The sequence below is a fragment of the Abramis brama genome (genome assembly GCF_963993115.1).
Source record: "Abramis brama genome assembly, chromosome: 17".
Taxonomy (NCBI): Eukaryota; Metazoa; Chordata; class Actinopteri; order Cypriniformes; family Leuciscidae; genus Abramis; species Abramis brama.
In genome coordinates this window covers 1,360,659-1,385,944 of record NC_139979.1, presented here as the reverse complement: position 1 = coordinate 1,385,944, position 25,286 = coordinate 1,360,659, and the positions used below count along the sequence as shown (strand labels likewise).

Below are 25,286 nucleotides of genomic sequence, written 5' to 3'. Positions count from 1 at the left end.
TATTATTATATATTATTATATTATTAATAATAATTATTTACATCAACACTAAATACAATTAACTTTGATATTATATATTTATACTAAAACATATAAGGTAAAACAAGAAATATAACTTTAAAAATAAGAAATAAGTTATATAATTCTGTTACTTATGCTAGTATGATTCTGTTCTTTTATTTTATTAACAACACAAAATACAACATATAATGAAGGTATCATATATATATATATATATATATATATAATGTGATCACAGGAATAAATAAATTACTTATTAAAAAAAATAATAAGATAAAGTACCATATTTTATATATATATATATATATATATATATATATATATATATATATATATATATATATATATATAAAAAATATGGTACATTTTCTTATCTTATTAATTTTTTTTATATATACCATCATTCAAAAGTTTGGGGTCTGTACGTTTTTTTTTAAAGAGTCTCTTCTGCTCACCACGGCTGCATTTATTAGATCAAAAATACAGTAAAAATTGTGAAATATTATTCCAATGTTAATCATCCGTTGTCTATGTGAATATATAGTAAAGTGTAATTTATTCCTGTGATCAAAGCTGAATTTTCAGCATCATTACTCCAGTCTTCAGTGTCACATGATCCTTCAGAAATCACTCTAATATGATGATTTGATGATCAAGAAACATTTATGATTATTATCAGCGTTGAAGAGTTTAATATATTTTGTGGAACCTGTCATACATTTAATCTGACAGGATTCTAAGATGAATAGAAAGTTCAAAAGAATGGCGTTTATTTGAAATAGAAATGATTTGGCTTGTAATTGTCTGAATGCTGTATCATTAGCTCTTCTGAACACAACTTCTGCAGAGTCTCTGCTGGTCATTATTTGTTTATCGCTGAAACTTCTTTCCAGTGGGATAATTGCTTAACGCACTTTTGCAGCTTCTTTCATTTGTTTAGTGTCTGTTTTCTTGTTATTTCTGGCCTTCACTTTAAGTGCCGTTCGGTATTTTCATGCAGTTGTTTCCCAGCTCCTCCTGCTTGCGTTTCCTCACACGGCCCGGTGATTCCCGTCAGAGAAAGCCTGGAGTTTGAGTACAGAGACTGTAGTTTAGCTTTTGGACTAAACCCTCCAATTATCGTCACAGTAATGCGTCCGCACTGAAGAGTTTGCTTCATTAAAAGGCTTGTGTGTGTTTATGGATGCAGTGCTAATGTGGAAATGCATTGCATTTTATATATATTATATCACTGCCCAAAGAGGGCGACGTTGTCTCAAGAAAAAACACTTTCTGTGATTATCAGCTTGTGGAAACTACTTTTGGACATTAGTTGACTTTTATCTGTCCAATTAGCATTATTTTCATCCATCTTAAAGTTGCAGTTGAGTCTTGTGTGTTTTCTTCTGTGAGCAGAAAAGGAGATATTATGTAGACAGACAGAGCTGCTCTTTTACATATGAGAATAGATGATTTACAACCGCTCAGTTCTCCAAAAAAAGATGTATTTTTACTGTATTTCGGCTTTGCTTTGGGGAACAGACTGAAACTCATTATCCAGATTGCTTTTTTTTCAATCTCATCCAGAGTTCTCAGATCTCATTTGCGCTTGTTAAATGATAATAAAAGTAAACGATGACTTGAGATGTGTTATTGATTGACAGCCTGTGCCATTGGTTCTCGTGTGTCACATGACTGATGGTCTGAACACAGATGAGGTCTGCTGTGATGAATGAGATCTGTAAATAATGGAGTTTTGATGGTAGCAATACATTTTCTTCTGTTCAATCAATATTGATGACAATTTAAATTTTCAACTTAACTTTTACTTTAATGTTTGTGCTAGAATTGTGGTCGTGCCTGTATCATATTTTATCATATCATATCTAAATTGTGCAGTTTTGACAACGTTATATTCACATTTTGGGAACAATATTTACAGTTCTGTTATTTTAAGGTTAGGAAATTCTACTATATATAGTGTGTGTGTGTGTGTGTACATGTATGTATGTATGTGTGTGTGTGTGTGTGTGTGTGTGTATGCATGTGTGTGTATACATGTATGTTTATGTATATGTGTGTGTATGTATGTGTGTGTGCATGTGTGTGTGTATACATGTATGTTTATGTATATGCACACACACACACTCACATACATACACACACAAACACATACACATATACATAAACATACATGTATACACATACACGCATGCATACACACACAAACATACACACACACACACGCATACATACACACAAATACATAAGCAAGCATGCATACACACACACACACACACACACACACACGCATACATATACACACACACACACACACGCATACATATACACACACACACGCATACATATACACACACACACACGCACGCATACATAAAACACACACACACACACACTATATATATAGTAGAATTTCCTAACTTTAAAATAACAGAACTGTAAATATTGTTCCCAAAATGCAAATATTACGTTGTCAAAACTGCACAATTTAGATAAAAATATGATACAGGCACGACCACAATTCTAGCACAAACATTAAAGGAAAAGTTCACTCTAAATTAAAATTGTCATCAATATTGATTGAACAGAAGAAAATGTATTACTACCATCAAAACTCCCTGACATTATTTACAGATCTCATTCATCACGTGTGTATATATGTATATGTATGTGTGTGTGTGTGTATATGTAATTTAAAAAACAAACAAAAATAGATTAACTAATTAATAACAAAAACAATTTTTTCTTTTAAAATTCATTTACGGTAATTGACTGTGACGTCAGTGTGTCGACATCATTTTCAGATTAGCCTGAATGTTTGACTTCATTTAGTTTTTTACCATATTGGAATCGATAAGAACGGGAATCGAAGTCGAAACTGGAATCGCTAAAATGCGAATGATACCCAACACTAATAGGGGGCGGAGCTTCAGATTCTATAGAGCATTTGATTGGACAGGAAATCTGATGAGAAGCTGAAGTGCAGAGTGATGTCATCAGAATCATTAATCCATATTGTCGTAAGTGAAAGACTAGATTTTGAACGCTTATATCTTCTAAATGCGAATTTCGTCATTGTTTTGGAGCACGCTAGCTTTTAGATAACAGCAAGGCTAACATATTCAGTTTTGATTTCATGTGGACTTTAAAGTTGAGCTGTTTCTGAGGCCTCGGGTCGAGGTTCCTCCATCCAGCGTAGCGGATCTGACGTACGAGCTCATTTTTAACGCTGTACAATTACGACACTGTCAAAAGCTGTTCGTTTAGCGTGCGATTGTCAGAGATCCCGTTTCATCACTGTTTTATGAAGATGGATCATAGGCCTCGGCGTAGCAGAGCGCTAGTCATCAGTGTCCTTCCTCCGCTAGCTGACAGGGACAGGCGTTCACGTCAGGTGATCCGCGGGGAGTGTGTTAGCGAGTTAACCTGATAGCTTCAGGCGTGTGTTTGCGTCAGCCCTCAGCTGAGGCGCGTTTCAAAGCAAGGAAGCCTTCGAACATTCGCAATACGCCGCAGAGAGAGAGCGCTAGGCTAGTCATTGCACAACAGAAGTTCTTATCAAAAATAGAACTGGCAAGCGTGCAATTCTCCCGAGTTCACGGGGATCATTAGATGAAGTGTTGTGCTGCTTTGATGGTAGTGTGTGTTGTCTGGAAAGCATGTCTTCGTTAGGTATTCTGGGATTGTCTCCTGATAGAGGAGGAGAACAGGAGTGTGTGTGTGTGTGTGTGTCACTTTGAACCTGTGTTAAAACCCCAGACCCTTCGGCTCGACTGACGGATTGATGGGCTTCATGGGAGTTAATGAGCCAATTGTGGCATCACGGTTGCTCTCAGATAACGTGACCCAAAACCAGTCACATGGGTCAATATTTGTTAGGATAGGACACTATTTGTCCGAGATACAACTATTGTAAATCTGGAATCTGAGGGTGCAAAAAAATCAAAACTGAACTGAGAAAATCTGCATTTATGTTGGCGATTGTGCTGCGTTCACTCACACAAATAAATGTTTTATATATTTACGGTAGGAAATTTACAAAATATCTTCATGGAACATGATCTTTATTTAATATCCTAATGATTTTTGGCATAAAAGAAAAATCGATAATTTTGACCCATACAATGTATTGCCACAGATCTACCCGTGCGACTCGAGACTGGTGACGTGATCCAGGGTCACATGATATTTTATATTATAATAGCCAATATTATTTTATTATAAGTAAATATTTACAGCAACACAAAATACAATTACAACTTTCTTTCTTCGACACACATAATGAAGGGATCATATAAATTTCCACAATTTTTGAACTGCCACTGTTGGCGATATTATGTAACACAGATTGTTAAAGTCAACAGATTTCACTTCTAGATTACCAATTTCTGTGTAAACATAAAATAATGATGCTGCCATATTTCTAATTTGGCACCAAATCTCAGGTGAAAATAGTCATTTTGACGCCCAACAGTGGATTACTCCGTCAATATGCATATGTGATATTTAATATTTTGTCTTTCATCACTATCCAGAAAAAAATGTAACAAAATCAAGGACGTTTCAGAAATTTGGTTGATTTGACATGAATAGCCGAACATCATTTGTATCTAAAGGATTGAAGTCTGTCACTGTATTAACACTTTTATCAGATTTATAATGCATTTCTATTAATATAATGTTTTGTTGTTGTTTGTTTTTAACTCGAATGTTTCATTATGTGAAGCTGTTTCTGTGCACTGATGCCAAACTTATTAATTTATAATGAAAAATCATTAGGTTTGTATCCAAGTTGCATAAAAAAGGAAAATTAATCAATTAGATTGATGCATTTAATTAAATATAAAGTATAATTTAGCTTACTTTAATATGAACTCTATTAAAACAACTAACTATATTGCCTGATTCCGTTCTATAATTCATTATTCTGTGATATTTTTGGTCATGCCGCTCACCCTACATAATGTGAAATATGTCATTAAAGAAGTAAAATGGGTCTTGTATGATGTTGACTTTTACTTTTAAAAGAATCTGGCTTTTTGTTTTGAAATTGCATATAAAACCACTGCATTGATGAAAGAGTGGCGAAGAATTGCAAGACACTGAAACGGTTAGCATGAATGAGGAGTGCAGCAGTTTAGCACAGCATGTTTAGTTGTTTAATCAGCCATTAATCGCTTTGAATCAAACGAGTGATGATTCAGACACTGCGATCGGAGCGACGGGGAACTGAACGCTGCTCTTAATGAGTTACAACTGTTCAGACAATTAGTGACAAATGTGAAATTCCCTCACGTCTCTCGACTGTATTAAGGATTTATTAGTAAGATTATGCCTGAAAAGGTTTTGGATATTTTGTTTTGTTTTGTATCATATGTTAATTTAAAAATAATAATAATAATAATAATTATAATATGACTTGTTTTGTTTGTTTGCTTGGTTTTATTGTATTTATATGATATTTGTATTTTTGTCATTTAATTTTTGCCAGTTATAGCCTTGGATGCTAACATGGCATTAAATAAAACTATCTATATCGATCTATCCTCTGTATTGAGCGTTTCTCCGTGTTTGTGCCTCATTTTTTGCCGCTGGCTTTGTTTTGTCGTGACTGTATTGGAAAATTAGTGACATTAGCATTCCCTCACGTTTCTCGGTCGTATTAAGCGCTTCACAATTTAAAACACTGTGTATAATATGATTTGTTGTTTGTTTGCTTGGTTTTATCGTATTTATATGTATGTAATACAATTTTTGCCATGAAAATAGCCTTACCAGTAACCAGACGCGATGCGATAAAGATTCCAGCGACAAATAATTTGTCTGTCCACACTAGACGCGACGCTACTGCGAGATGCGTCAATCAATCAAAACCCACAGCCAATCAGAACAGCGTGTGGGCGGAGTCTCGCGGCGAGTGCACAGCAGCACCAGAGACTAATCTCGACGGCACTCGCAAGAAAATGGATAAGTTGCTTCATAATCAAATTCACAAATATTACACCATTTAAGCATTAAAAATACATGGGCTGAGTTACTAAAACAATCTTTGTCAAATAATACACTGTAGTTGAACGTTCTTGTTTCCGTTTGTTTAATTTCAAGATCTGAGGTGAATTATCCACTGTTGCTTTTACAGCTTCAAAGCTGGAGCACTAAATGATATTCAGAGTCACATGACACGCTTTTAACATTAAATAAAGCACATAAACAGTACCTGAGATCAGGGGCGATTCTAGGATTTTCATTTTAGGGGGGCTCAGCCCCCAATGAGGGAAACAAAAAAGTTAGTTTATGGTCTAATGCTCATTATTAACTAGTTTCATTCATTCATCCAGTAACATGCATATGGCAGGGTTTTATAATCACTGAGGTAACGAATGCGAGGAATTTAGGGGGGTTTGGGGTCATGCTCCCCCGAGAAAATTTAGATTTCTCTGATCTACATATGTGCATTTTAAGATGTTTTGAAGGCCAAAAAAATTGGATAACAACAGCTTTAAAACCATGTAAGTGGGCATCTGATTATTTTTCACATCTCATCAGCATCACACTCTTTTTCTCTTTGTTTTTCTCTTGCTCTGTCTTTTCCCCTCCTAAAGCTGAGCTTTGACTGATATAGGCTTTTCATTTTTGTCTGTCAGTGAAGAAAGTAAACATAGGGTCAACTGATAGGTTGATTTATGAATCATTTTCTCAGACAAAGCTACCAGGAAAGCTAGGTAACTAAGTTTATTAAATTCATTCACAATATGTACACATTCATTATTGATCTAGGCCTAATATATGGCCGTAGACAGGGCTTTATAATCAAAGAGGTCATAAATTTGAGGTTGTTATGGGGTTAAACATTTTTATTTCTCTGATATGTGCATTTCAAGACGTTTGAAGGCCAAAAAAGGATAAGAAATATATTTAAAACCTGCTCTCTCCTCATCTCCATCACTCTGTCTTTTTCTCTCAGTCTCCTGATCTTGCCCTGTCTCTAATTCCCCTCCTAAAGCTGAACTTTTTTAATTTACTGAAGGCTACAAATTGTATTATATTAATTCTCAACATGTACACATGCTTTATTAATCTTGTGCCTATGAAAACGGCTTTGTTAATGTTTCTTGTCCCCTCACAATGACATAATATTACACGTTATATAGGCCTATTTTCAGCTCAAAATGGCGAAAATAGACAAGTTTATTAGTTTTCTAATTATTTTTGTCATTCGTTTAACATTTATGACCTAAAAAACTGTCAAATATAAAATGTTTAGTTTAGCTACTTACATCTTAACTCGCACTATAAACTGAAGCGTCAGTCGTGCTGCTAAAATTCCATGTAAAATTCGCGCTCAGCAGCTTCTGTGAACATAAAGCCCGCCTACTTTAATTTGATTGGTCATCTCAAATATTCTGACATTGACGAGAAGTGAAAGACCAATGAGGCTCAGATGAACAAACACACACACACGCCTCTGTTTCTGACCTGCGCTCTGCTTGGCGCTGCTGCGGATTGAAGATGAAGAACATTATTTAACCTTGTCAAAGACGAACAAAAATTTTAGAATAACAACATTTCTTACTCCAAGTTTTAGGGGTGCTGAGCTCCTTTTTAGGGGTGTTGAAGCACCCCTAAAAAGGGGCTAGCCTCGCCCATGCCTGAGATTATCATCGCCACACTTTGTGTTTGTTGTTCCAGCACGACGTCGCAGAAAAATAGAAACCGTTTCTAAAATAGAATCGTCGCGACTGGACAGGACAAATAGCCTTTTATCACGTGTAGTTAGCAGCACACGGTGTAAGTGTTTGAGCCGTCTTTTTTGCCGCTGGCTTTGTATTTTGTCACCGACTGTATTGCCCATCCAAGCAAATCTCAGTTCATTGAGGAAGCAGGTGTGTGTGTGACTTCTCCTGAATGATTTAAGCTTTTCACAATTCTTCCAGCACGACGACTCAACTTGAAATGATCAGATTCGTCGGGTTCAGCTCAGAGAATATTGACCTTTTTTTCTTTTTTTTTCTGTCTGACCTTAAAACCTGTTACAAACCCTCAAAGAAGCAACAATAATCTCTGGAAAACAACATATAGAGCCTGAAGCTCATGTGGAAATGAGGTGCCATGTGTTCGACCACCATCTGTGTGGAGTTTTAAAGGTTGTAACTTTGTTTACAGGGAGTCCACCTATAATTAATTCAACACCACTGTGAAAAGCTTCATATATCTTTACAGCTGGGACGTGCTGAGCTCTGGCAGGTCATTTGGGCTTGACATGTTACTTGCACCCGGAGAATTGTGTGTAATATTGCCTCCGGCTCTCAGTTTTATGAATGTTGTGGTAAATGATGGTGGATTTGTTCCATGTGGCTTCGGGATGAAGATGGGAATCGTAAGGAATTTTGTTCACTTAATGATTTTGGTGGCTTTGCGATTCCTTTAATGACAAGAAATAATTGATCTAAAGGTTCTCTGGAATACTCGACTCTGATTGGTCAATCCCAGTGTTCTGAAAAAGAATACTGGAAATGGAAAATATAAGCATTAATAGAACCGAATAGGGCTGTCAAATAAAAAATAGAATTTCGAACCGAATAGGGCTGTCAAATAATTAGAATTTAAAATATTCGTTGAATAATAATAAATAAATAAAAATTTGGTGTCGAGGCGCGAGACTTGATGATGACGTAACTGACGTGGTTTGTTTTTGTTAGCTTATTTAATGGAACCGAATAGGGCTGTCAAATAATTTTTTTTTAATATTCGTCAAATTTAAATCAAATAAAAAAGCACATTCGAAAGCAATTCCCGTGCATTCAAATTTTTGGTGTGTCAAGAGGCGCGAGACATGATGACGTAACTTTTTGTTTGTGTTTGTTAGCTTATGCAGTAAAGCGCCGCGCGGCTGTTATACTGATACACGAACACAAGTTTTATGTGCGATTTTTAACCTAATTTTCCTTGCATACACATTAAGGAAATTATATTTTATTTAAGAACAATTGTTTTAAGTCAATGCACTTTAAAAAGTGAATATTTCATTTCAATAAAAGATGCGATGCTTTAATTTATATATTGTGCTCGCTTGCGCCCTCTTGTGGGCATAGGAGACAATACAGTACTTTTTTCCCCCTTTAACATTAAGTATTGCCTTTTATAATTCAAATATAATTTGAATTTTGCTAATGTTTAAGAAAGAAATTCGTATTTAGCTTTTCAGACATTTTGACAGCCCTAGAACCGAATGGTATATAATAATCGCAGAACCCTATAGGTTGGAATTGGATTTGCCGTTCTTATCAGTAAATATGTGCGTTCGCTTTAAATGCTTCACCTACTACCTTGTTCTCCGTGTGTAATTACAGATGTACTGATGCGCTTTAGTCCCCCATCTGATATTGGTGATATGAAATGTGTCCCCTCTGAGAAACGCCAATGTATCCCATCATGCCTTGGGGCGAGTGAGCTGGCGCTCTTAAGGTGATTGAAGATGTTCTTGCTTCTGTAGAACGGAATAAACCCCGGTGGATTGGTATTCAGAGAGGCTTTACAGACGCCATAATTAGACAGTGAGTGTATTTGTTCTTCCATTAACCCCAGGTCTTTCTCCATGCTTTTCTGCTCTGAGTGGTCGCAAAGTACCATGTTAGCGTAGAGGAGCAATCTCGCGTCTTAGCCCTCGAACTTGGGGAACTCAGACAGATTGATATTTTCCATCTCTGCCAATCTGCAAATTGAAGCTTGCACATATAAATATTCTCCTGAGACTCGTCTAAAGCACATGTGAACATAAGCCTGGTATTAACATCCGTCTCAGGAGATCCGATAGCAAGTGTCCGCTGAGATGATCACTGCTTTTACTGCATTTTGATTGCACATATGCAAAAAATCTGAATGTTGTTTTTTGAAACGTGTCTAATTGGGAAAGAGCTTTCATGCACAGGTTACTTTTGAGATTTTGCTTCCATAACATGTTTTTCAGACCAATGGAAAGAAAACAAAGTGTGTATTTAATTTATTTTGCATTTATTTATGCATTTATTTATTATTATTATTATTATTATTATTATTATTATTACATTTATTTAATTTTAATAAAATAAAATAAATAAATAAAAATAATAAATAAATTAAATATTTTTTTAAACTTATTTAATGCATTTAATTTATTAGCATCTGGAGATTTCGATTACAATGCAAGGCTTTCTCAAAATGAGTTGAGTATGAAATCAGCAGCTCTTACACCAAACTTCAGTTTAATCTCTTATTCTGAAGGTTTATTTATGCCATTCGCCTGTTTTATAGAACATTTTATTTGTAAAATCTAGAGATGTACCGATATTAAAATTTTGGCCGATACGATAACGATAATTCTTTATATTTGAAAGCCGATAACCGATATATTGGCCGATAAATATTATTTTTGAGAGCATGATTACAAAAACAAGTCACCATGTTTCAAGCACACAATTATATTATGCTCTCATTATAATTGTATGTAGCCGATATGACAGACTTGCACTGCACTTTACTGTACTTTACTGTATTTTCCTTTTTTGAAGCAATTACAATCATATTTCATGCAATTCAAACACATAATTGTGAACAGTGAAGTGTCTCAGCTGAAGGAAATAATCCATTATTTATCGGCCGATACCGATATGGTCTTTTGACAGTATTTTCTGTTTTATGGAAGTGATAAAGAGAAATAGGAAATACGACATTAAAGCCGGCTGTATTTGAGCATATGAATCTGCAGTTTTTCCCTCTATCAAACATTATTTGTAATGCCTCACATTCAATAATCGTAGATCTTTGAGCTCTGTTACTTCTGGGTCTCCGCTTTCAAGTTCTGTCCATTTTATTACGAAATTCAAACAATAAATGGCGTTTTGATGCGTAAATGTAGAGTCTTTCTTCCACTTCATTACAAATTATAGCACAAAAAACATGCATGGACATCATGGGAATGTTGAAAGATACTGTACAGCTTACTGAAATGAATCATATCTCATGTAATCGATTTAATCAGTGTTTCAAATGCGGAAAGAACAATGTCACAATGTTGCATTTAGTTGTGTACAAACATTTTAGTTTTATGTGAGTGTAATTACATCTGAAAACAAATAACAGTTGTGTATAATACTTTGGCTCTGTTGTTAATTTTAACCTGTTATAATGTACCCTGGATTACAGCATTACTTGGGAGAATTATTATTATTATTATTATTATTATTATTATTATTTTATTTTAATTATTTTAATTTTTTGTTTATTTTATTTTACAGCAACATTACACACTAAAGTTAAAAAAGTGCAATCACAATCAAGGACCCCTTTAATAATGTGTTTGTTGAACATTAAAGCATGTTAACCTTATTCTATTACACCCAATAAACAAAATAATGAATTATTCGAATTGCTTCGTACGGCTGGTGTTCGATTCGTAGATTCTGGAAACGTGGTGTTTGACATGCATAGTGAGATGCTAACCAGGTGTGTGTGTGTGCAGTTGTGTACCTGGTTACCCCTCGCTAATCTTTCAGCAATAAATGTATATAAATGTTATTATTTCTGCTCACCGGCGCTCCTGCAAAGGCGACACAAAGACATTTCAAATGCCTTTAGGGGAGAGAAATTGCATCAGATATTATTCAGTTTGCTTCGCCAGGCACAAACTTGGTTTCACAAGAAATGTCCCTGATCGTGTGTGTGTGTGTGTGTGTGTGTGTGTGCAGGTGGTGTTGAAGATCATCAAGCACTACCAGGAGGAGGGCCAGGGCACTGAGGTGGTCCAGGGGGTTTTACTCGGCCTGGTGGTTGAAGACCGACTGGAGATCACGAACTGCTTCCCGTTCCCTCAACACACCGAAGACGATGTGGAGTTCGACGAAGGTGAGGCGCTCGCCAGTCTCGGCACGGTTAATCACTGATGATTGCACTCGGCACTCTGGGAAACGGAGAGAGAGGGCGATTATATGTGGATTTCAGGGCGAGAGAGAGCTGTGAAATGGGGATTGCTTTTCGCTTTTATTGTATATTCACGATTCATTTTGATTAATAGAATTGGCATTAAAATACCTACTTTGGGGAGATGATGATGATATTTTATTTTTTGGTTACACTTTATTTTAAGGTGACAGTTATACATTTCTACATGTATTTACTATTGTAATAACAGTCGATTATGCATAATTACATGCAACTAACCTCTCAACCTAATCCTACCCTAACCCTAAGTACATGTAGTTAATTAATATTACTCCGTACTTAGTTTCCATTACAGATTTGCACAAAACTTTTGTGATTCTTTTTTTTTTTTCTCTAAATGTCGACAAACTATTGTGAAATGATGGCGTTTCCATTAACCGATGTTATGCGGCTAAAACTTAATTTTTTCCTCTCGCGATAAGTTAAATCACTCCAAAATGGAGGTTTATGTACTATATCCCAGCAGCCGCCGCACTAGCCATTATTATTAATCGAAGGAGATGTGTGTGTGTTATCCAATCATTAATGGTGAGGAACGACCCTTATTATACCTGTGAGCGGCTCATATGAGGAGTTTCTGGGTGTTTCTCCCTCATTTCTGCTGCGAGGTCTTGATTGTGGCATTTATTTGAGGTTTAGAATCCATTATTCCTGTAATTCTTTTGTCTTTTATGACTTTAATAAAGAACTGTCTCGTATTCTGTCCAAACACACCGCGTCATCTACGTCAGGTGACTGTAAATGCGCAAAAACTGTTTCCATTGCAGTTTTGCGAAATATTTCTTTTTCGAACTGCCTGAAAAACCTCCTCGTACGAGCGGAAAAACATTTTTGCGATAAATGGGAGTTTTTGTGAAAATGACGTGTTTCCATTGGGCGTATTTTCAATTCGCAATTTAAATTTGCGCATTTTGAAGGGTAATGGAAACGTGGCTAATGACACCTTAAAATAGTGTAACCCCAGATCCTAACTCTATAGTAAGTATTGTAGTTAATGTTACTCAGTACTTATTTCAGTAAGCACATCACCTTAAAATATAGTGTAATCTATTTTTTTATTATACTTTTTTTTTAATCCTAGTTTTTATCAGTAAGTGCATAGAGAAAATGTGCTAAATAAATCTTTCCCAGAGAATTTTTAGTTATTTTAGTTTTTGACTTTAATACCTTTAGAACATTAAACCAAGTTATTTAATTTTAGAGTAATTTGTATTTTTAGGATGGGATATTTTTAATCCCTTGGGATAAAAATGTTTGGAAACCCCTGGTCTAGACGATTACATATTGATTTCAGGCCGAGAGAGAGAGCTGTGAAAAGGGGAAGTGCTTTTTTGCTTTTATTTTATGTTCACGATTTGTTTTGATTAATAGAAGTTGCATTAAAATACGTACTTTGTGTGTGGGGCAACTGTAGTTTATGTCTCTCCACACACCCGAAGCAAACTGCGAGCGGTGTTCCTGAATTAATTAATTGCTGTTTTACACATCATTAAATCAAGACAGTGACTAAACGGTCACCTATGATCCTCTTAGCGGCGTGAAAAACAAAACCGCTCATATTTCGGAGTCGCGCAGAAGTACTCGAGCGCTCCGGCTGTAATTACTGAAGCTGTCACTGCAAATCTACAGTTTAACTGTTTGATTCTCACAAACATTCCCATTGTGATAAATGAAGCTGTCTAAACCAGGGCGTCTCAAACTGCGGCCGCAAGTGGAGATGATGATGATGATGATTATTTAATTTTTTGGTTACTTTATTTTAAAGTCACAGTTACACATTACTACATGTATTTATGCATAATGTACTGCTATTACTATAGTAAGTACAAGTAACAAACCCTAAACAACTCTATTGTAAGTGCATGTAGTTCATTAATATTACTCAGCACTTATTTCAGGGAGTACAATGTAACTACATCACCTTAAAATAGTGGGTTACACTTTATTTTAATATATCATTGTTACAGTGTAATTATATATTTAAGTACTGAGTAATATTAAGCAACTACATGTACTTACTATAGGGTTAGGGTAGGATTAGGGTTTGGTTGAGGGTTAGTTGCATGTAATTATGCATAATTTACTCTTATTACTATGGTAAGTACATGTAATATATGTAACAAGGACACTGTAAAATAAAGTGTCACTATATTTTGTCGCTATTTTTTTTTTTGATTTCCTTTTTGATTTGTTTTGTAAGTGCATGGAGAAAAGATGTGCTTTCCCAGAGAAGTTTTAGTCATTTTATTTTTTGACTGAAATGCCTTTAGAACATTAAACCCAGACTTAATTTGATTTATGTAATTTGGATTTTTAGGAAGGGATTTTTAGGTAAGTTTTGATCCCTTGCAAAGGGAAAAATGCTTGGAAACTCCAGGTCTAGACAACTGCATATCGTCGTCTTCAATGCTGAATATAATGGGAGGATTCTAGTTTTGTTTCATTGCTTGCATTACACACTATATTAACAGGGTTCCCGCGGGGTCTTAAAAAGTCTGAAAAAGTCTTAAATTCTTTAAATTTAAGGCCTTAAAACGTCTTAAAAACAGGCAGATTTTCATCCGTGGTCTTAAATTTCATTTAGTCAGGTCTTAAAAAAGATTTTACCCTTGTTCATTTCCAGAAACGCTGGCCGCAGAAAGTTATTACAAAGTAGCAATAAGTATCGAAGTCGCTCGCCAAGAGGCATTTCACATATCGCGTCTTTTTCGCGCTCAAGTTCATTCAAATGTAGGCGCGCAGTAAGCGCGGTAAACACAACTTTATTATTAATAATAAAAGATAAGCTAAAGTGTATTGTAAATGTCAGTAAATCATTTTTTATAAAAAGAATGAGTCAAAAAAGATAAAGTCTGAAATATGTGAGGTTTATCTTTTTATAAAAACCTTTTTTGTTAACTTTATTTGAACTTGTACATGTTAGTATATAACATGTTGCAAGACACTTTTAAAATCTGGCTATCATTTTTAATCGTATTATTTTAATGTTTATGTTAGTGTGTATTGATGCTAATTTTATTTGTTATTTGCTGTTTTTCGACATAAAACTTGGTGAATTGATTTCATTGTGTAGTATTAGTACTTTTTGAACAGGATTCTGTGATAACAGTGATAATTTTTGGCACTATAATAATTAAATGAAATGTTCATGCCATTTCATCTCTAGTTATGATCAACTAAAATCAACTAATTATGTGTTTTTACAGTAGGCCTATAATATGCAGAGTACAATTTTTATTAAAAAAAAATTATATCTGATTCTGTTCTTTTCTCTGACACGTTGTTGGGTGTGGAAGGTTACTAATGTGATTGCTTTATCTGTAAATTAAGTTAATGCTTTTTCAATTACTGAATTCATTGAAATAAAATTAATTCTTTGATTTTGAATATTTTTTTGGCAATGCGTCGTGTAGGTCTTAAATTTCAATCTTTATGGTCTTAAAATGTCTTAAAAAGGTCTTAAATTTGACTAACTGAAACCTGCAGGAACCCTGAATATTGCATTTGACACGACATCCAAACTAATTCCAGTGAATTTGCTTTTGTTCTAAAAATTCTAATCTTGACGTAGCCTATAATTGTGTCATTAGTGCATCACGTATCCGCGGATCAGACTGCTTATGACTCGCTGGTTGTCCTTTCTGATTGGCACAATGACACTCAGATTAGTGGCGTGTCGTTCACGACTGAATCTCTCATACACTGACTCATATTTCTCCTCCCGCCTCTCGAAGCTCATTACGTGTGTTTCTTCTTTGGTGGTTTTCTCCTGCCTGTATTAAAGACCGACTGTCACATAAGGAGCGTTTCATCGCCCAGCTTCTCTGAATCATTGCTTTTGTTTCGAGAGATTCTGCTGATCGACTTCAACACTCAGGATGCTTTGCCAATATGTAAAAATATTGGTCTTGCCAATAAAGCAAATTAAGTGTATAAAAGAGGGCTGGTCAATCTACGTTCAGCACACGCGTGTCAGTCACGATTGATAAACAAGGATGGAAATGTTGTACAAAGATAATGCGCACAAAACACAATCCTAAATAGTATCTAATGTGTCATTTGTGGTGCTTAAAGTGCATTTACAAACAAGCCAATTGTGTGTATTAACTTTATCATCATTATAGTCGTTGTCTCTTCATAAAGATATAGTTTTGCACTTTTTTTCCATTTGTTCCTAATTCTGTAGTTATGTCCTTATCTTGACTAATATGACCAATAATATTTTAGACTTATCTTTTTTTTAGCATAGCTTGATTAAAAAATAACATGGAAAATTAGTTCAACTTTTTTAAACCACTTTATTTCTGTGTGGCTAATGTGCAATTTTGACAATTAATTAATTATGATCAATGCATCAGTTTTTATTGTAAACCTGTGGTAAAACATCAATGCTTGGGTTTTAAATATTCAAGTAAACAACAAAAATGCCAGCAAACGGTCGCTTTTATCATGTTTGTTTGCGATCAGTGATTTCTTTCTGATTCGTTTTCTGATAAATCTTCCATTTGTTGGTGAGATGATGTGTTAGTGTGACGTTATTCCAGAGAGGCGTGTTTAAAGCCCTGGCTAGCGACAGTGGAAACGTGGCTAATGTTTCTCCTGGGTTCTGCGTCAGTGCTGTTTTGATCAGATGTGGCTTAAGGCGAGACACTACAGGTGAATAGGGTAACATTTTTAACTAGCAGATATCACCATGAAACTTTCCCAGTTGATTACCTACATCAAGATGAGAAAAAAATGTATTACACGTTTTCTGTAATGTTTAAATATGCAAATTAGGCAATATCTAATTAAATATGCGTTAATTTGCATATATTTAAAAAAACGAAATCTGAGCATTGGATAAAGCAAGGTTCAAAATTATTTTTTCATTGTGTTCACATATTAGATGGGAAAAAAATTACAGAGGGATGTATGGATATCTACTTTTGTTATCCTGTAAATCAGAATATACGGTCAATAGCCTTAAAATAGATTTTCGCCATGTTTTTTGGAATAAAATGTTATATAAATCAAGCTAGGAATAATATATTTACAAATCCCTCTGTAAATGTCTTCATAATATAACTAGGTACAAGACTGGAAAGTTTGGTGTATATCGGTGCCACTGAAGTGGAGATTTCGGACTTGGAGTTTGAGAGAAAAGTCATTTTGAGAAAACGGGCTTTAAAGATTTATATCAGCCAATGAGATTGCGCGTTCAGCCCTTTTACTTTCACGATTGGTTGCTGATATAAAGGAAATGACCATATTTGGATCCGACAGGATTGTACAGGAGAGAGAGAGCTTCCTAACGGTGCGTGTGATGACAGGGAGCAGCGTGTTGATTTAAGAACACCAACTTTTGTTGAATTTATGAGAAATCTACAGACGCAAACAGACAAAGTGTAGTAAAATAAAGACCTAAATGTGTATTTCGGACTTTTTTTCACCACAAGTCTGAAAGAAGACATGTTATTGAAGACATAATCAAAAATCTCAAAATTGACCAGTAAAAAAAAAAAAAAAACGATGTTTTTGCCTGCCGTGTCTCACCTTAAAAAAAACAATTTGCTCGCAATCTGGAGGCCTCTATAGTTAACCTGCAATTATTTCCATCTCGACTTGCGATTATTGCTGTTTTCGCTTTGCAGCCGAAACGTTACGCCTTTCTGTCCATCCGTGGCAGCGAGTGTGTATTAGTTTTCTGCGCTGGCCTGGTCCACTGGTGGCGGTGTAATTATCTCCTGGACCCTCGTCGGTCTGGTGTCAGGAGTCATGACGAGGTCACACACACACACTCTGAGCGGATGACCTTGCTGTTAGATGCTGCTTGTTAGCACAGTTGAGCCGTTTGGCTGAGCTGAGCGCTAACAAGCCCAGATATAGCAGCACCAGAAAGCAAACCGCTGTCGGTTGTCCAAGGACGACTGCTCAGAGACTCCGCTTTATCTCTCCGTCGGCGTATGAAATATCGCGCTCTAATGCTGTCGAGGCTCAAATCAATACAGACAGAGATACACTTGCCGTGATAAGAGCAGGCCTGAGATCAGCTACTGTACGGATGCACTCTAGTTCAGCAGAGAATAGATCAAAGTAGATTAGTCGTTTAAGTGAAATTTCACTATTCTTCATGCTAATTATGATATTGCAAGATATTATGCGTGTGAGTGAACCCACTCATTTAACAATTAAATTAAAACTGTCACATAGCCTCAAATATGGAGGAGTTTAATACACTAACGTTCAAAAGTTCAAATGTTTTGGAAAGTTTCTTTCAAGGCTGCAATTGATCAGTAATACTGTGAAATTGTTAGTTTTAAATAGCCGTTTTCTATGTGAATATATAGTAAAGTGTAATATATTCCTGTGATCAAAGCTGAATTTTCAGCATCATTACTCCAGTCTTCAGTGTCACATGATCCTTCAGAAATCACTCTAATATGATGATTTGATGCTCAGGAAACATTTATGATTATTATCAGTGTTGAACACAGTTTTGCTGCTGCTTTATATTTTATAGGCTACTTCATATTTATAACCAGGATTCTTTGATGAATAGAAAGTTCAAAAGAACAGCATTTATTTGAAATAAAATCATTTAAAACATTATAAATGTCTTTACTGTCACTTTAAAAAAAAAAAAATTGCCCCCAAACCTTTGAATGTTTGTGTAGAAGTGGTTGAATATTATATTCAGAGGTTTGAAAGCCTGTAATAAAATTTTTGGGTCTAAATAGTTTAAAAACACTCTCTAGCAATTAAGTAAATGTCAAAATGAACTCTGCTAAAATTGTAAAATGGCTAAAATGTGCTAAAATCACTAGGTAGGGGTTAGTATGAGTCCAAATGTTGGATTGTACTACTTGATATACTTTTTTAAATCTAATAAATAAAATAAAAAGCATCTGTTTGATCATTTTGATTACAATGACAGGTTTGAATGTTCAAGCCTGAAAAATGTCAACATGTAAATGTCAATATGTAAAACTGCAGATAATTAAATTAGATATCATAACTCACAATACTGAGAAATAAAGTCAGAATCGTGAGATATAAACTCACAATACTGAGATATAAAGTCAGAATCGTGAGATATAAACTCACAATACTGAGATATAAAGTCAGAATCGTGAGATATAAACTCAATACTGAGAAATAAAGTCAGAATCGTGAGATATAAACTCAATACTGAGAAATAAAGTCAGAATCGTGAGATATAAACTCACAATACTGAGATATAAAGTCAGAATCGTGAGATATAAACTCAATACTGAGAAATAGTCAGAATCGTGAGATATAAACTCACATTACTGAGATATAAAGTCAGAATCGTGAGATATAAACTCACAATACTGAGATATAAAGTCAGAATCGTGAGATATAAACTCAATACTGAGAAATAAAGTCAGAATCGTGAGATATAAACTCACATTACTGAGATATAAAGTCAGAATCGTGAGATATAAACTCACATTACTGAGATATAAAGTCAGAATCGTGAGATATAAACTCACAATACTGAGATATAAAGTCAGAATCGTGAGATATAAACTCAATACTGAGAAATAAAGTCAGAATCGTGAGATATAAACTCACATTACTGAGATATAAAGTCAGAATCGTGAGATATAAACTCACAATACTGAGATATAAAGTCAGAATCGTGAGATATAAACTCAATACTGAGAAATAAAGTCAGAATCGTGAGATATAAACTCACATTACTGAGATATAAAGTCAGAATCGTGAGATATAAACTCACAATACTGAGATATAAAGTCAGAATCGTGAGATATAAACTCAATACTGAGAAATAAAGTCAGAATCGTGAGATATAAACTCACATTACTGAGATATAAAGTCAGAATCGTGAGATATAAACTCACAATACTGAGATATAAAGTCAGAATCGTGAGATATAAACTCAATACTGAGAAATAAAGTCAGAATCGTGAGATATAAACTCACAATACTGAGATATAAAGTCAGAATCGTGAGATATAAACTCAATACTGAGAAATAAAGTCAGAATCGTGAGATATAAACTCAATACTGAGAAATAAAGTCAGAATCGTGAGATATAAACTCACAATACTGAGATATAAAGTCAGAATCGTGAGATATAAACTCAATACTGAGAAATAAAGTCAGAATCGTGAGATATAAACTCACATTACTGAGATATAAAGTCAGAATCGTGAGATATAAACTCACAATACTGAGATATAAAGTCAGAATCGTGAGATATAAACTCAATACTGAGAAATAAAGTCAGAATCGTGAGATATAAACTCAATACTGAGATATAAAGTCAGAATCGTGAGATATAAACTCACATTACTGAGATATAAAGTCAGAATCGTGAGATATAAACTCACATTACTGAGATATAAAGTCAGAATCGTGAGATATAAACTCACATTACTGAGATATAAAGTCAGAATCGTGAGATATAAACTCACATTACTGAGATATAAAGTCAGAATCGTGAGATATAAACTCAATACTGAGATATAAAGTCAGAATCGTGAGATATAAACTCACAATACTGAGATATAAAGTCAGAATCGTGAGATATAAACTCAATACTGAGAAATAAAGTCAGAATCGTGAGATATAAACTCACATTACTGAGAAATAAAGTCAGAATCGTGAGATATAAACTCACATTACTGAGATATAAAGTCAGAATCGTGAGATATAAACTCACATTACTGAGATATAAAGTCAGAATCGTGAGATATAAACTCACAATACTGAGATATAAAGTCAGAATCGTGAGATATAAACTCACAATACTGAGATATAAAGTCAGAATCGTGAGATATAAACTCAATACTGAGAAATAAAGTCAGAATCGTGAGATATAAACTCAATACTGAGAAATAAAGTCAGAATCGTGAGATATAAACTCACAATACTGAGATATAAAGTCAGAATCGTGAGATATAAACTCAATACTGAGAAATAAAGTCAGAATCGTGAGATATAAACTCACATTACTGAGATATAAAGTCAGAATCGTGAGATATAAACTCACAATACTGAGATATAAAGTCAGAATCGTGAGATATAAACTCAATACTGAGAAATAAAGTCAGAATCGTGAGATATAAACTCAATACTGAGATATAAAGTCAGAATCGTGAGATATAAACTCACATTACTGAGATATAAAGTCAGAATCGTGAGATATAAACTCACATTACTGAGATATAAAGTCAGAATCGTGAGATATAAACTCACATTACTGAGATATAAAGTCAGAATCGTGAGATATAAACTCACATTACTGAGATATAAAGTCAGAATCGTGAGATATAAACTCAATACTGAGATATAAAGTCAGAATCGTGAGATATAAACTCACAATACTGAGATATAAAGTCAGAATCGTGAGATATAAACTCAATACTGAGATATAAAGTCAGAATCGTGAGATATAAACTCAATACTGAGATATAAAGTCAGAATCGTGAGATATAAACTCACAATACTGAGATATAAAGTCAGAATCGTGAGATATAAACTCACAATACTGAGATATAAAGTCAGAATCGTGAGATATAAACTCAATACTGAGATATACAGTCAGAATCGTGAGATATAAACTCAATACTGAGATATAAAGTCAGAATCGTGAGATATAAACTCACAATACTGAGATATAAAGTCAGAATCGTGAGATATAAACTCAATACTGAGATATAAAGTCAGAATCGTGAGATGTAAACTCAATACTGAGATATAAAGTCAGAATCGTGAGATATAAACTCAATACTGAGATATAAAGTCAGAATCGTGAGATATAAACTCACAATACTGAGAAATAAAGTCAGAATCGTGAGATATAAACTCAATACTGAGATATAAAGTCAGAATCGTGAGATATAAACTCACATTACTGAGATATAAAGTCAGAATCGTGAGATATAAACTCAATACTGAGATATAAAGTCAGAATCTTGAGATATAAACTCAATACTGAGATGTCGCAATTATCTTTTAAAATGTTTTATTCTGTGGTGGAATACATTACAGATATTCATTTATCCAAATGACAGCAGAAGAAAAAGTGAAACACACACACACACACACACACACTTATTAGGTAGATAACTTCACACAGTGCTGTAGAAAGGCAAATATTTCCAACAAAAACAAACCTCAGCCTTTCAGCTTATCTTCCATTTTAAGACGATCACAATACAAAGGAAGCCGAGTAATGTCATCCGTTAAACTTCAGGGAATAACCAACAGAAAATCAGGAGGCGGCATAAAGAAACTTTCCTTCGGCAGCACTTCTCCACATCCCATTACTCATCATGCAGGAGAAACACACCGTGCGCTTGATGCGACTGAATGACTGATGAGCTGCGACTGTGATCCATGAGACGGAGTTAACAGGCGGATCACGTTGAACAGGGCAACTCCTCTCTCCATGTAGAGGAGTCAAACGCACCTGTACTTCAGGATCAATACTAGAATCAAAACAATGCAATGGTCTAGTACAGCATCACTACAGCAAGGCTCTGAGTTCTGAATGATAGATGCGGTCGAATCCCAGCATGCATTCGCCAGTTGCCCAATAACTTAATGCGTAACTCTCACCAAAATGCAACCTAGGGTCTTTTTGTTAATCTACCCGAGGCAAACTTTGGTTTAAAAGCAGAATTAGAATGGAATTATATATTTTCGTTTTCGGTCAAATTGCCTTTTGAATGGGAGTGAATGGGGCACGACTATGACAGCATCAAAAATCACTATTTTTAAAACACTAAGAAGGCTCGACACAACATGAAACTGTGCTGGAAGTCTCATCAGCGGCTCTACACATGAACTCCAGCATTGAGAACAGTGTGTGTGTGTACACAGAGTTTACTAAAAAGAAAGATTTTGAACAACTCACTGTCTCTGTGTCCGCCGGCATTATCACAGTCAGAAATAGTGGATCTCCGAATGCGAATGAACTGACTCTGAATTTTAGTATTGCTTCTTATTTGAGGATCCTTTTTCAAATACAAGGTCAGTATTGATTTTCACTAACGACAAAACAACAAATTATCCGTGAATTTATGAGCTTTAGGAGCTTTCCATCTTTACTCTCCTCCCTGTTATGTTGCATTCGGAGATCGACTATTTCTGACTGTCAAAATGGCGGCGGACACAGAGACAGAGTTGTTCAAAATCTTTCTTTTTAGTAAACTCTGTGTTCACACACACACTGTTCTCAATGCTGGAGTTCATGTGTAGAGCCCCTGGTGAGACTTCCAGCACAGTTTCATGGTGTCGAGCCGCATTAGTGTTTTAAAAATAGTGATTTTTGATGCTGTCATAGTCGTGCCCCAAGCACTCCCATTCAAAAGGCAATTTGACCGAAGCGAAAATGCGATCAAACTTAAAAGTGATGTGACAAAGTGACAAAAAAGTGTTTTTTTTTTTTTTTTTTAAGTGACAAAAACACATGATGGGTCAAATCATAGGGAAGATAATCCAACACAAAAACCAAAGCTTTAGAAACCACCAATGGAGGAAACCATGGACACGGTTTGTCCCGATGGTTGAAAAGCGGCTTATGTGCTTGTCATCTGTTCTTTAGGACTTAGTTTTTAACACATCATGCAATGTTGTACGATGACATGCACGTACAAACAAGGTGTGAAATGCATTATTTTTTCATGCAAAAAAAAGAAGAAAAAAAAAGATTTGAAATACCACTTAAAATGAATTGACTCTCAAAATGAAATACCTTTAATAAAATGTAGTGGACAGCAAAGTAAATCAATACTATATCATGAAATAAATCAAGTAAAAGAACAAAAAGTTATAACAAATAAATTAATAGGACATAAAATTTCTGCTTGCATTTAATTGCACTTTATTGCAACATTTACTCAAATTACTGTAAAGCTGCTTCGAAACAATCTGTATTGTGTATATAAAGTGCTATATAAAGGTGAATTGACATTTATTTTTAGTATTTACTGTTCAAAAGTTTGAGTTCAGTTTTTTTTTTTTTTTTTTTTTTAGAAATATTTTCATTCAGCAAGGATGCATTAAATTGATCAAGTGACAGTAAAGACATTTATAATGTTACAAAAGATTCTATTTCAAATGTTCTTTTAAACTTTCTATTCATCAAAGAATCCTGAATAAAATGCATCAGTTTCCACAGTCTTCAGCAGCAGCACATGATATAATCATAAATGTTTCTTGATCATCAAATCATCATATTAGAATGATTTCTGAAGGATCATGTGACACTGAAGACTGGAGTAATGATGCTGAACATTCAGCTTTGATCACAGGAATAAATTGCACTTTACTATATATTCACATAGAGAACAGATGATTTACATTGGAATAATATTTCACTTTTTTTCTGTATTTTTGATCTGATTTTTGAAATAAATGCATTGATGAGCGGAAGAATCTTTTCAAAAACATCATAAAATCGCGCCGACCCCACACCTTTGACCTTCCTGAGGTGGACGAGCATCTTGTTCTGAAGCTTAAGCTCCACATTTCACAGACTTTACATCTTTCCAGGGTTTTGTTCCCTGTTCGTCTGCCAGACTGACGTGGAAACAGTCGGAGAGAGTGGATTGATTACACCGGAGCTCATCCCAGTATCAGCGTGAGCGCCGGGAAGAAAAGATGCAGTTTGCTTGATTACAGTGAATATCTGCACGCATCAAAGAAAGTGGTGACCCTGATCCTGATTCATGCTTCCAGGGATCTGCAGATTCACTGAGCTCATGTGGAGCGAGGTTGGGATGACACAGCTTCAGGTGTGCGCCGGTTATCGATTAAACGGACCCTGCAGGGACGGGCACTGCCAGTCATGTGCTCTTCTCTGAGATTAGCCCACAATGTGGCCCTTAGATAAGCTTATCTAACGCTGTGCATTGAATAAAACACACTTTCCATTTGGCTTGTGCTGTTCACATGTACGCCGGGCGGGTCAGAGGCTTTCAACCGCTTTGTAATCAACTTGACCAACTGAAGTCCAACTCCTGATGACATGTTCAATGGCGGCTGGTGGGTTTTAAAATAGGGGCACAATTTTACTTAAATATGGCTTTTTTGTTCACTTCTATACCTGAATGTTTATAGAAAACGACACACATCAAGTCAATATAAATATAAGTTCACTCAGCTAGTCCTTAAAGCAAAAAATCATTTTAAATGTCCGTGTTAAAAGAGCACATTCATTGTTTAGTGAATAGGGCTGTCGCGATAACCAATATTGTAGCACCGCGCTACTGACAGGCTAACCGTACAGGAATGCAAGTAACCGTGTTTGC

General features: G+C 35.0%; 1 protein-coding gene across 1 annotated transcript in view; it reads left to right on the top strand.

Annotated features, from left to right (window-relative positions):
- The window catches only part of eif3ha (eukaryotic translation initiation factor 3, subunit H, a), a 77,550-nt gene that overhangs the window by 599 nt on the left and 51,665 nt on the right, over positions 1 to 25,286 (top strand). Inside the window, exon 2 of the mRNA XM_084089627.1 lies at positions 11,745 to 11,901. Coding sequence (XP_083945753.1) covers positions 11,745 to 11,901 — 157 coding nt within the window. The remainder of the gene's footprint in view (positions 1 to 11,744; positions 11,902 to 25,286) is intronic.